The 14,361-nt window shown below is 41.7% G+C and overlaps 1 protein-coding gene across 1 annotated transcript in view; it reads right to left on the reverse strand.

The window, feature by feature from the left end:
• The window catches only part of LOC126285376 (uncharacterized), a 70,030-nt gene that overhangs the window by 37,953 nt on the left and 17,716 nt on the right, over positions 1–14,361 (reverse strand). Inside the window, exon 3 of the mRNA XM_049984702.1 lies at positions 6,973–7,049. Coding sequence (XP_049840659.1) covers positions 6,973–7,049 — 77 coding nt within the window. The remainder of the gene's footprint in view (positions 1–6,972; positions 7,050–14,361) is intronic.

Genomic DNA, 14,361 nt, shown 5'->3' on the forward strand with positions numbered 1-14,361 from the left:
ATGCAAGATGATTCACAGACCTTCTTACAGTATTATCCACAATGACCTCAGTATATCTGATGATCACCAAGGTGGTTGACTGACGATCACAATAGGACCTGCATGGATAAGGGAAATGCTATCTGCACCCATGAGCTTAAAATTCTGTAAAGCACTTTAACCGATCAGGCGCGCCGAACCTCTGACGGTAGTATTACTTCAAGCCCAAATTTTTGTCTACTGACTCGGACCTCGTAATTTACAGTCTATAAACTATGAACCTAGAAGCCGATTGTGCAACGGAAAACGACAATTTGCAGCGCGATGTACAGCAGAACGAGGTTTTTGACAACTTTTGACACTGATGACACCCTTCGGACGATTCAACTCTTCTCTAAGGACATCGAGGGACTGCAGCACTACGTTCAATCATCTGACTCCTTTACAGTGTAGCGCTAGCGCAACTTTTCCATGGCATACTTGCTCAAAACCGGCGGTAGGCAGAAAACATCTTCCGAGATTGTCCCAAATGCTTTCTCCGAAAATTATTTCGAGCAGTTAGTCCACGAACCCACGCGAATTGTATATGATTCAGAAAACACACTTCACCTCTTAGCCACAAACAATCCGGAGCTAATAGAGAGCATCATGACTAATACAGGGATTAGGGATCACAAGGTCGTTGTAGTTGCTCAATACCGTATCTTCCAAATCCACTAGAATCAAACGCAAAATTATTTCATTTAAAAAAGCGGATAAAATATCACTAGAAGCCTTCCTAACAGACAATCTCCATTCCTTCCGAACTGACTATGCAAATGTAGACGAGATGTGGCTCAAATTTAAAGATAATGGTAGCAACAGCTATTGAGAGATTCATACCTCATGAATTGGTAAGAGATGGGACTGATCACCCATGGTACACAAAACAGGTCCGAACGCTGTTGCAGAGACAACGGAAAAAGAATGCCAAGTTCAGAAGAACGAGAAAAATCTCGAAGATTGGCTAAAATTTAGAGACGCGCGAAATTTGGCACGGACTTCAATGCGAGATACCTTTAATAGGTTCCACAACGAAACATTGCCTCGAAATTTGGTAGAAAATCCGAAGAAATTCTGGTCGTATGTAAAGTACACAAGCGGCAAGACGCAGTCAATACCTTCGCTGGGCAGTGCCGATGGTACTGTTACCGACGACTGTGCCGCTAAAGCGGAGTTATTGAACGCAGTTTTCCGAAATTCCTTCACCAGGGAAGACGAATCGAATATTCCAGAATTTGAAACACGAACAGCTGCTAGAATGAGTTTTTTAGAAGTAGATACCTTATCGGTTGCGAAGCAACTCAAATCGCTTGACACGGGCAAGTCTTCAGGTCCACATTGTATATAGATTAGGTTCCTTTCAGTTTACGCTGATACAATAGCTCCCTACTTAGCAATCATATACAACCGCTCGCTCACCGATAGATCTGTGCCTGCAGATTGGAAAATTGTGCAGGTCGCACCAGTGTTTAAGAAGGGTAGTAAGAGTAATCCATCGAACTACAGACCTATATCATTGACGTCGGTTTGTAGTAGGGTTTTGGAGGATATACTGTATTCAAACATTATGAATCACCTCGAAGGGAACGATCTATTGATACGTAATCAGCATGGTCTCAGAAAACATCGCTCTTGTGCAAAGCAGCTAGCTCTTTATTCGCAAGAAGTAATGGCCGCTATCGACAGGGGATCTCAAGTTGATTCCGTGTTTATAGATTTCCGGAAAGCTTTTGACACCGTTCCTCACAAGCGACTTCTAATCAAGCTGCGGGCCTATGGGGTATAGTCTCAGTTGTGCGACTGGATTCGTGATTTCCTGTCAGGAAGATCGCAGTTCGCAGTAATAGACGGCAAATCATCGAGTAAAACTGAAGTGATATCAGGTGTTCCCCAGGGAAGCGTCCTGGGACCTCTACTGTTCCTGATCTATATAAATGACCTGGGTGACAATCTGAGCAGTTCTCTTAGGTTGTTCGCAGATGATGCTAGTAAGGTCATCCGAAGACCAGTATCAGTTGCAAAGCGATTTAGAAAAGATTGCTGTATGGTGTGGCAGGTGGCAGTTGACGCTAAATAACGAAAAGTGTGAGGTATTCCACATGAGTTCCAAAAGAAATGCCGTTGGAAATCGATTACTCGATAAATAGTACAATTTTCAAGGCTGTCAATTCAACTAAGTACCTGGGTGTTAGAATTACGAACAACTTCAGTTGGAAAGACCACATAGATAATATTGTGCGGAAGGCGAGCCAAAGGTTGCGTTTCATTCGCAGGACACTTAGAAGATGCAACAAGTCCACTAAAGAGACAGCTTACGCTACACTCGTTCGTCCTCTGTTAGAATATTGCTGCGCGGTGTGGGATCCTTACCAGGTGGGATTGACGGACATCGAAAGGGTGCAAAAAAGAGCAGCTCGTTTTGTATTATCACGTAATAGGGGAGAGAGTGTGGGAGATATGATACGCGAGTTGGGATGGAAGTCATTAAAGCAAAGACGTTTTTCGTCGCGGCGAGATCTATTTACGAAATTTCAGTCACCAACTTTCTCTTCCGAATGCGAAAATATTTTGTTGAGCCCAACCTATATAGGTAGGAATGATCATCAAAATAAAATAAGAGAAATCAGAGCTCGAACAGAAAGGTTTAGGTGTTCGTTTTTCCCGCGCGCTGTTCGGGAGTGGAATGGTAGAGAGATAGTATGATTGTGGTTCGATGAACCCTCTGCTAAGCACTTAAATGTTAATTGCAGAGTAATCATGTAGATGTAGATATAGTATCTGAGGAGTGTCTAAAGGGTTGCCTGCATACAGGCGCCTAGGAATCGGTTACGTTCGAAGTGTGGTGAAATTTTGTGCCAATGTGACATCATTAGCGCACCTTACACTTCGCATGAACTTCTGAACTCTGGTCTTTTTTCACATCTGTCAACACCTATCTGTTTGGAGTGAGAACGTTATATTTTGCATCATTATAGAGGAAGTTTGTACGTATATGTGAGCTTAATTTCTCATTTCTGCATCGCAGTGGGAGAAAAGAATGGATTTAAAAAAATTGATCGTGAATTATGGTGGCCTCTGATGCAATCCCCAATTTGCCAGAGGTGTTTGAAGTGGTGCTATTATCAGTCAGGCGTCATTGCACGACATGCATTCAGGCAGAAGGGCGTAATTTCGAGCAGTTTTTGTAACTGTTTGCAAATGAAGGCAACGAAACGTCAAGAAAATTGACGTTGCGTTGCTGACTTGTTAGTAAGTCGACTCAGGTGGCGGATGCCGGGTTGTACGTATGTCTATCTTTCCATCGGTGCGTGACTCTCTTAAATGAGCCCTATCGCTCTACGCTAAGGGGTGTGGACATGCATTGCTATATAAAAGTTGTGAAAGTTGCTTGTTATGACCCCGTTTCCCAGCCTTTTCAATTTTTACATCCATTTTAGAAACACCCTGTGTATAGAGGGTGAGTGTTTTAACTTGAGACAACTAAATATCTCGAAAACGGCACATCGTACGAAAAAAATATTCTAGGAGGCGAAGTAATATCAGTAAAAGGGACATCTGCATGTGCTACAGCTAGCCACCTCGTACATACCTTTTCTGCGTGAGCTCAAGGTCACGAAACGGGCTTTCTACTTTCAAATGGGAACCACCCATTTTTATTGTTTATTCGGGTTCTACATCAAAGAATATGCATGTTTTAATCAGACGATTGTTTTCCATTCGTGATAGTTGGTGCTCAACAGGAGAAATATAAAGTGTACCTGTTTTTAAATGATAATTAATTGAAACCCTCAGCTGCCGACAGGTGTTGCTGATGTACCTTGATGGGTACAGCTGAAAATGTGTGCTCCGACCGGGACTCGAACCTGAGATCTCCTGCTTACATGGCAGACGGTCTACCCATCTGAACCACCGAGGACAAAGATGAATAGCGCGACTGCAGGGACTTATCACTTGCACGCTTCCCGTGAGACCGACATTCTCAACTGCCCACAATCTACATACGTAATGTTCCTAATAGATACTTTTCTACAATTAGGAAACAAAGCGTTTGAGTCTACATTTCATTTACCACGTAAATGTAAACCTTTGTATTGTAACAGTTGATATTTATGTTCGAAATTTACTTTAATGTTGCATATTTAATTGTACACTACAATAAGCTTAGCCGTTTCAGCCTGTGGTTAGAAACTATGTTTAGCGGGATCAGGAACAACGACGTGGGTGTAATAGTTTTCTGTTCCCACTGGGGCGCTTGATTTCGGTGAGTACCCATGGCAGGTGCTCATATCACTATCACTTCATGGCCATTCCACCTCATCACAGTGATTGTGGCTTGTATTCTGCCGGTATCAGTCAGTGCTAGAGTTACGGAGGTTGAATGGAAATACACACCGAGATCAGTTCGATGGTGGTCACCGATAACCAAGCGTTCTGTTGGTTTGGGGACTCACCACAATGAGCTCCGTAGGGAGCAGAAACCTACGTTACCATACGAGAAGCGTATTTGCCAGAAAAGTGATGTCTAGCCGTATTATTTGTACCGTACCATCACTTTTTCAGCACTCATGTAACTTTCGAACATCATTATCTACCGTTAGAACGCAAAGATTGAAGTCAACGTCGTAAATGAAATGTAGACTCAAATGCGTCAGTTTTTAATTGCAAAAGCAGGCACACTTGATATTTGTTGATTACCTTGCCATCTGCCGTGAATGAAAAACAGTAGTTTGAATAAACAGAGAGTATATTTTATGTAGAATTCGAATATGCAATAAAAATGGAGGGTTCCCATTTGAAAATAAATTTGTTGACCCCACCTACGAAGGAGGGGTGATTAGGAAGGGTCAGTTGTAGCACAGACAGATTTCCCCTTTACTAATATTAGCCTTACACCTAGAACATTATTTTCGTAAGCTGGTTCATCGTTTTCGAGATATTTAGTTGTCTCAAGTTAAGATAAACACCCTGTGTATAAAGGATGAATCACTTAAAACTTGCACCGAAAATATTGCGGAAATGGAAAGTGGCATTGATGTGCGATTTTTACATAATGAAATGGTATCAGAGGTTCGTAATGTTAACCAATAAACGGAATGTAATAATACTTACAAAGTGTATTTTTTTTTTTGCAAACATACACTTTTTAAACGGAGCAATGCCTATTTACATTAGCAAACTAAAAGAAGGGAAAATTAGAATGTCAGTGATATTTGTTGCAGGATTTTATTTTGAGCTGTTTACAAGAAGTTGTATTTTGAAAATTTTCCACACCGAAGTTGTCTGTGTAATTGAACCTGCGTAGTTGCCATGTACGATGTTGCTATTTTGCTTACAGCGTGCTTCTGTGTTCCTGGAGTGCATTGCGGCTTGCTGGTCAGTTGGTGTGTGACAGTCCAACGTAAAGGTCGTGAGTGGACGATGATATATGCAGAGTGTAGCAAGAATGCGATTTGTTTTCTTACGGTGTATGCAGGAGATATCCCAACAGATGTCAACAATCTCGGCAATCATTTATCAATCTCTTTAACCAGTTACGTGAAAGTGGTAATGTAGCACCTAGACAAAGCAATAGAAGAAACGACTGACGAAAGAAGAGGGGGAAATTAATGTTCTTGCTGCTATTGCAGTTGATCCGAACGTTAGCTCCCGTATTATCTAATGAGAAAATGACATGTCACACAAGTGTCTTACGCATTATCCATCGACATAGGTTCCATTCCCATCACATCTCTCTTCATCAACAGGTGCATGGAAACGATAACGAGAATCTTGCTAACTTCTGTCTCTACATGGGTATTCAGACAGGGTACTTCTGGTGTATCTTGTATAGTGATAAAGTCACATTTACCAATCATGCCCAGGTGAACCGCAGAAGCGTGCACTGCTGGTCTGTTGACAATACCCGTTGACGTGCATAAATGGCAGTCTCTCTAACAGACCATCTTCTATGGATGTTAGAAGACGTTCCTCTGCAGGCTACTAGGAACCTGTCGTACCAGCATGATGGCTGTCTTGCCTTAGTTGCCGTTATACTCTGTATTTTAAAACACTGTCTGGTGGAAAAGAAGAATCATCGTCCAAAAGGAAGGAGAGGGTATGTGACATTATTTTAATCACACAAAATGGATTCAAATTTACAAAGAACATGGCAACATGAATCCACTCATCAGTATGGATGCATGCTGTGATTCAGTTGGGAAGGGTCCTATATAGTTCGTATATCCTATCCTGAAGCTAAATGGCAACAACTGTTGTACTTGATCCCTGGTTGCACTGGTGCTGCAGGGAGTCCATTACTTGTTCTCAAATCTCAGGCATAGGTGTGAAGGAGTTACAATGTACTTGGTATACGAGTACAATACAGTGCTCTTTCCTGGCTGTGGTCAGATGTGGTTCACCAGAATTTAATGAAGAGTAAGCCTGGTCCTCTCGTTCCTCTAGAGTGCAACATTGCGCCATTGCTACATCCATAAGCTAGAAAAATGTGGATATTGTACAATTCGACTAGCTGGACAAATCGAGACCCTCATTGAGGCTTTTTCTAGCTCTGTGTGTTGCTGAGCTGGCAACGGTATCTTACACGAGCACGTGGTATTTCTGTTTCCTTTACAGTGATCACCTAACGTCTGACTTTTTCACACGCCTTATATACCCTACCAGGTCTGATAATAACACTAAACAAATACATCACTAATACTCTTGGTGGGCATTCTACCTGCCACACAGTATTACAGTTCTAATCATTTGCATAGCCACTGATCATGTGTACACGTATGAAATGATATTTACAACTCATCATGTCTTCTAGGAAATTCATTTTTTTTGGCAGGTGGTGTATATATTTTAGGACAGCTCTGTCTGAGACCCTATAATTACGAGATGCCACTGTTGTAGACTTATCATAGCACTAAAGCTCAAAGCTTTTTAGCAACTACATGCTTAATGTATTACCACCAGAGCCGCCACCAGCAACAGGACTCCCAGCAGCATGGAGAGTCCATTGTTGACTAAGTTGAGATAATGGCAAGCTGAAACAAAAATGGTTAACATCAAAAGAGTAGCTTTGCATAGACACTGGAGATAGAAAATGTGGGAAATATACTATGGGAGAGTCTACGTCGCACTTCTCCATCACACAGTAATATCTGAAACACTTCAACATAGTGCGACAGTATGTAACTCTGCAATATGTAATATTACATCGACACTTCTACAGTAACTGTGGTAGAATGTACTAAAGAACAACGCCAAGCGCTGACACCAGTTATGTGGATTCTGACCAGTAGTGAGAAAACTGACAATCACAGGTTGTGTTTAAAGTGACCACCGGTAGCGATAATACACGCTTCCAATATTGCATAGAACGACTGCTGTACACGTGCTAGCATTTCGGTGGAGATGTCCGAGTAGGCCGCAGTGACATTTCGTTGTTTATCATCGGGTATAGCTGGTACGTCCTTGAAGACAGCGTCTTTCAGCTTTCCCCAAAGAAAAAATTGCGCTGGTGTCAAATCCAGGGAACGAGCCTCCAACATAATCACTATGAATCGACTATTAATTATTTTTACTTTTTTATTCTTTAGCAATATTTTTTAAGTTATTATTTACGGTTGATTACTCATCAACGTAATTTTATCCACAGAAATATTTGTCTTTGGCGTTCTCTGATGTAACAAATCATAAAAATCTGAATGTAACATTTTCATTCTGTTGTTACGCAATCTCTGATGAAACAAAAAAAATTAAGGCTAGCACTTTTTCCTTTGTTGGAGAACAAAGTAGACAACAGTAGTGGAGCAGTGCAAGTTCTGGGTCAAAGGGCCCATTGTTCTCATTATGTAAATCGAATGACCACTTGGCCTAGACTGCTAACGTAAATAAACCAATCACTTGTTATGTTTATGCAGGTGTAATTTATGACCAAATGTAAATAAACTGTTCACTTTTGCTCTTAATTACGTTTATAGAAACTAACTTATGAGCAAATGGTTTTACCCTAATTTTAATTATCCAAAATGGCAGCCACCGCTGACCTAGTTCACTAACGTTTATGCACATGAAGGATGCTTTTAGCTTAATCTTAATTACAATAATTTATTTCTGTAATAATGGGTACCTCCCCTCTACCACTCTTCTTACCTGGGGGTGTAATCCAGTTGGTCAAATTTAACTCCCACTCCTTCCCACCACTCTTGGGGGTATAGTAGCCATTACCATCAGATTGACTCGTTATACACGCTATGTACATAGGTTGATCACCATCAAACAGCAGAGATCAACCACCAGCTGCAGACAGTACATGTGTGGAGCTTAAGTGACATTTGCAATCAGATTTCGCATAAGAAGCAGAGTATTGTGCTCAATGACATTTTCTTCAAGAACTCCAATGTATGACCACTTACCATTGATATTTAAAGTTTTGGTTACAGTATCAGGGCAATTTTCTGCCAGAGGGTTCCAGACACCCACATTTCAACATCGTCTTCCAAAGACGCACATATATTATTGTAAATACAAGAGAGTAAATGTTATAAATTACTGCAGTGCATTACTTAAACAAATACACAGATATTCCACTAGTTAATGTTTAACAAGTAACACAGTGCATTATTTAACGAAATAGAGTCTTTCTATACACCTATTCACTGTAAGGAACTTGTCCTTGATTTGTTAGCTTGTTAAAAACAATGGATTACACGTTATGGTATAGCTATTAGGTTACCTAAGTGGTGTCTAACATCATAACTTTAGTGTGGGTACATAAGAGCAGTGGAGAATTTTAAAAAAATTCCATGCAGGTACGTTTCTACAGACATGTATGTACATTTGTAAGGCATCGTTAAATTACACTTACATTCACACCAACGTTGCCAATGCCACCATCAGCATGGGATAGGAATGGTAAAGGTATGTACTTTATTTAAAACGAGCAAAAAAATCTTCCATGATCTGTTCCATAAGAGCACATGACCTCCACACTACTCACCCCTACTTACTGACACTTATGCTATAAGATCTTAACCTGATGCTGTCGCAGCCACTGCCGTTGCCACATTGCATTCTCCAGTGTATATTATATCACAACGGCAATTGCTTCACATCGAAATATTTCCCAATATTCATTTTGGCGCCACAAGGTGATTTTCACGTAGGAGAAATGGTATTTTTATCACACCATGGAACTTATGGCATCCAACCCACTTGCACTTGACTCTGGGACTGACGTACCAACTATCAATATTTCACTACTTTGCAACATCACAATCCGAAAGACACATGTACATCATTGTAAAAAGGAGAAAATTACACACAGAAAAAACAAATTGATATTACTTTCACTGCACAGTGATGCACCTTAGTTGAAGTTACACTATCGTAGCGCACAGAGAAACAGGGTTGGCCACTCAATATAGTGGACTAAAATTAGTCTATACATTAAATGTATTCGCAATTGTCAATAAGGACAACCATCAGCTGTAGAATGGAATGACGAGAATGAAAATTCGTGCCGGACTGCGACTCGAACTTGGATTGCCCACTTAACGCGAGCAGTCGTCTTCTCATTTAGCTATCCGTGTGCAAGACTCACGGCCACACACAAACTTCCATATGTCGTCAGACATGCGTCTATGACCTGTATTCGTACATCCATTACGTATTTTCCTATACATGTCAGACTTTGCACTTGAAAGTCACTCGCCCGGTAGCAACAGAAAAATACATAGTCGCATGGCTGACGACATATGGCAGTTTGGGTGTGGCCATGATTCGTGCACAGATAAACGCCGGCACGGTAGCTCAGCGTGTTCGATCAGAGGGTTAGATGCCGTCTGTAATTAAAAAAATTAAAAAAAAACTGAGTCAACTGCTCAACAGTGAACTTGGTGTTCTGGGACATCCGCACCGAACAAATGCAACGTAAAAAAGGACAAAAAAGAGAACAATTAAAAAATAAATAAAAGATAGCCAATTGGTAAGGTGACAGCTCGCGATAAGTGCGAAATCCGAGTTCGGGTCCCAGTGTGGCACAAATTTTCATTGTTGTTTTTCGATTCTACAGTTGATGGTTGTTTTTACTCGCAATTGCGAATACATTTAATTTACTACATAACGGCTGTATTCGCCGCATTGCCTGTATGCTTGCATGCATGTCAAAAGGAACTTTGCATCGTGATCAGAATAACACAGGAACTCTAAAATCGTACTAATTAGCCTAGTTTGATATCCATTTAATTGAAATGTATTATCACAGATATTAAAGGACTAAGAAAAGCTTGTAATTCAGCAAAGAAAAGCACAACATATCAATAATCTATACATGCCAGCTAAATACCAAATTAGATTATTTATGTAATAGGGAAGCCATCCACTTCATTAGGAGTACGTGCTCTAGTCATTTGTGCAGAAACTTAAGTGAGAATACTGGCTTTCCATATATTTTTGCCATTAACAAATGTTCAAGCATCTCAATCCGATCCACCTTTTATAGCATCCCCCTACATCCCTTGAAAGTGTTTCGTGATGTAGTTACTCGAATGTTGTGGTTCTAAGCGAGTTGTGTGGAGTGTTGGTGTAGCAAGTATGTCACAACATGTACAGGATAAGTTCACTGTTTTGTGGCGTAACAGTTACAGAAACAGGATGATGAGGACAATAAGAAAATTTCATTTGAAAATCCGGGAAGATGAAATTTGCTGCATATGTTGAAGGCAATACGTTTTTAATCGTAAGAACACAGAGGAGGCAGATTGTTAGTTCTCTAGAGCAACTTCCAATTTGTGATGCTATAGTATCACCACGACGTAGGATTACGATAGGTTAGGTTAGGTTAAACTGCAATTACTACAGTGTCAACAGGACATAGGATTTCGACTAGGATGGCCATTTTGTCTATCTCACATTTCAGCTTGATAGTTATTCGGACATACGAATATACAGTCCCTGGACTGGTTTCCTAAGAAAGAACACCTTCATGCGATGGCGCCCGGGCGAGACACAGTTTGCCGTATTTGCGGCGACAGCAGCGGACGCCAACGTCCACAGCTACGGACTGGTAACGCGAGACTTCCTTTGACACAACAGCAACAGCAGCAGCTGCTGCTGTGGTGCATGTTCTATGCCTCTGTCGACAGGGTCGGGCTGAGAGGTCAACATACCGGAGATGCCGTGTCCGTGTGATTGCCGCGCTCACCGGGAATCAGCACCAACAGCATCGAAACCGAAGAACGTAAATAAATAGCAATAAAGGATTCCCTGTACCTACGAGCTGCCTTCTTCTGCTGCACCCTCATGCATCACCAGCAGTGCATCACTGCCCACACAAAGCCACACTAGGCACCACGTTACGATACACAGTCCGTAAGCCAGGCACAGGGTTACCTTGCATCACTACTAGCCACTCCCTTTCCAGTTCCACTTGCAAACAGAGCGAGGGAAAAACGACTGTATATATGCCTCCATACGAGACCCAGTTTCCTCTATCTCGTCTTTACAGTCCTCATGCGAAGTGTTCGAGGGCAGCAGTAAAATCTGTCTGCAGGCAGGTGCAAATGCAGGTTCTCTACATCTACACCTATATCTACATGTACATCCACATTCCGCAGTCCATATTCCTCCCCGTTCCGGAGGGTACCCCGTACCACTACTAGTCACTTACTTTCCTGCTCCACTCTCAAACTGAACGAGTGAAAACTACTATATGCCTCCGAATCAGCCATAATTTCTCGTATCTAATTTTCCTGGTGAAGAGTTTGACAGAGCACTGAAAGACCTAAGTCGAAACAAGGCCCCGGGAGTAGACAACATTCCCTTAGAACTACTGATAGCCTTGGGAGACCCAACTCTGACGAAACTCTACCATCTGGTGAGAAAGATGTACGAGACAGGCGAAATACTCTCAGACTTCAAGAAGAATATAATAACTCCAGTCCCAAAGAAAGCAGGTGTTGGCAGATGTGAAAATTACCGAACTATCAGTTTAATAAGCCATAGCTGCAAAATACTAACGCTACTTCTTTACAGACGAATGGAAAAACTGGTAGAAGCCGATCTCGGGGAAGGTCAGTTTGGATTCCGTAGAAATGTTGGAACACGACTTATCTTAGAAAATAGATTAAGGAAAGGCAAACCTACGTTCCTAGCATTTGTAGACTTATAGGAAGCTTTTGACAATGGTGAATGGAATACTCTCTTTCAAATTCTGAAGGTGACTGGGGTAAAATACAGGGAGCGAAAGGCTATTTACAATTTGAACAGAAACCAGGTGGCAGTTATAGGAGTCGAGGGGCATGAAAGGGAAGCAGTGGTTGGGAAGGGAGTGAGACAGGGTTGTAGCCTATCCCCGATGTTATTCAATCTGAATATTGAGCAAGCAGTAAAGGAAACGAAACAAAACTTCGGAGTAGGTATTAAAATCCATGGAGAAGAAATAAAAACTTTGAGGTTCGCCGATGACATTGTAATTCTGTCAGAGACAGCAAACGGCCTAGAAGAGCAGCTGAACGGAATTCACATTGTCTTGAAAGGAGGATATGAGATGAACATCAACAAAAGCAGTACGAGGATAATGGAATGTAGTCGAATTAAATCGGATGATGCTGAGGGAATTAGATTAGGAAATGAGACGCTTAAAGTAGTAAATGAGTTTTGCTATTTGGGAAGCAAAATAACTGATGATGATAGAGAGGATATAAAATGTAGACTGGCAATGGCAAGGAAATCGTTTCTGAAGACGAGAAATTTGTTAACATCGTTTATAGATTTGAGTGTCAGGAAGTCGTTTCTGAAAGTATTTGTATGGAGTGTAGCCATGTATGGGAAGTGAAGCGTGGACGATAAAAAGTTTGGACAAGAAGAGAATAGAAGCTTTCTAAATGCGGTGCTACAGAAGAATGCTGAAGATTAGATGGGTAGATCACATAACTAATCAGGAGGTATTGAATAGAATTGGGGAAAAGAGAAATTTGTGGCACAACTTGACCAGAAGAAGGGATCGGTTGGTAGGATATATTCTGAGGCATGAAGGGATAACCAATTTAGTATTGGAGGGCAGCGTGGACGGTAAAAATCGTAGAGGGAGACCAAGAGATGAATACACTAAACAGATTCAGTAGGATGTAGGTTGCAGTAAGTACTGGGAGATGAAGAGGCTTGCACAGGATAGAGTAGCATGGAGAGCTGCATCAAACCAGTCTCTGGACTAAAGACCACAACAACAACATCTTCCTGGTTCTTATGTCCAAAGTATTTTTAAATTACCATAATCGTTCTGCAGTCAGCTTCAAACGCCGGTTCTCTTATCAATGCTGTTTCTTGGAAAGAATGTCGCCTTCCTTCCAGGGATACCTATTTGAGTTCCCGAAACCCATGCGCGTTGTTCGAATGTTAACGAAATTAGCAGTCCGCCTCTGAATTGCTGTGATGTCTTCCTTTAGTTCAGCCTGCCGGAGTGGCTGAGCGGTTCTAGGCGCTACAGTCTGGATCCGCGTGACCGCTACGGTCGCAGGTTCGAATCCAGCCTCGGGCGTGGATGTGTGTGATTTCCTTAGGTTAGTTAGGTTTAAGTAGTTCTAAGTTCTAGGGGGCTGATGACCTCCAACGTTAAGTCCCATAGTGCTCAGAGCCATTTGAACCATTTTTTGACCTCATAGTGCTCAGAGTCATTTTTTTTTCCTTTAGTTCGACCTGGTACGGTGCAGTTCTGAAGAATAGAATATGCAGTATCCTTCACAGATGAACCATACCATCATAGAATTCCCCCAATAAACCATAATCGACCATTCGTCTTTCCTACCTCAATCCTCACGTGCACGTTCCACTTCGTGATCCTTTGCAACGTTACGCCCAGATATATTAACAACGTGACTGTGTCAAGCAGGACACTGCTAATACTGTATCCGAACATTACCGTTTTTTCTTCTATTCATCTGCGTTAACTTGCGTTGTGCAACACCAACAAGTGGTTTTGTCTGTCTTGTATCCTCCTACAGTCGCTCAACTTCGACACCTAGCCGTACACCAAAGCATCATCAGGAAAGAACCGCAGAATGTTGCGCACCTTGTCCACCAAATCATACGCGTATACAGAGAACAACAGCGGTCCTATCACATTTACCTTGGGCACCGCTGACAATACTCTTGTCTCTAATAAACACTCGTCGTCGAGGCAAATATAATGGTGTCTATAACAAGAAACCTTCGAGCCACTCATGTATCTGCGAACCTACTCCATCTGTGAACCTCTTTTAACAGCCTACATTGGTGCACCGTGTCAAACGCTTTCCGGAAATTTAGAAATATGGAATCTGCTGTGGCCCTTCGTTCACAGTTCGCAGTACATCA

The sequence above is a fragment of the Schistocerca gregaria genome, chromosome 8 (assembly GCF_023897955.1).
Source record: "Schistocerca gregaria isolate iqSchGreg1 chromosome 8, iqSchGreg1.2, whole genome shotgun sequence".
Lineage (NCBI taxonomy): Eukaryota > Metazoa > Arthropoda > Insecta > Orthoptera > Acrididae > Schistocerca > Schistocerca gregaria.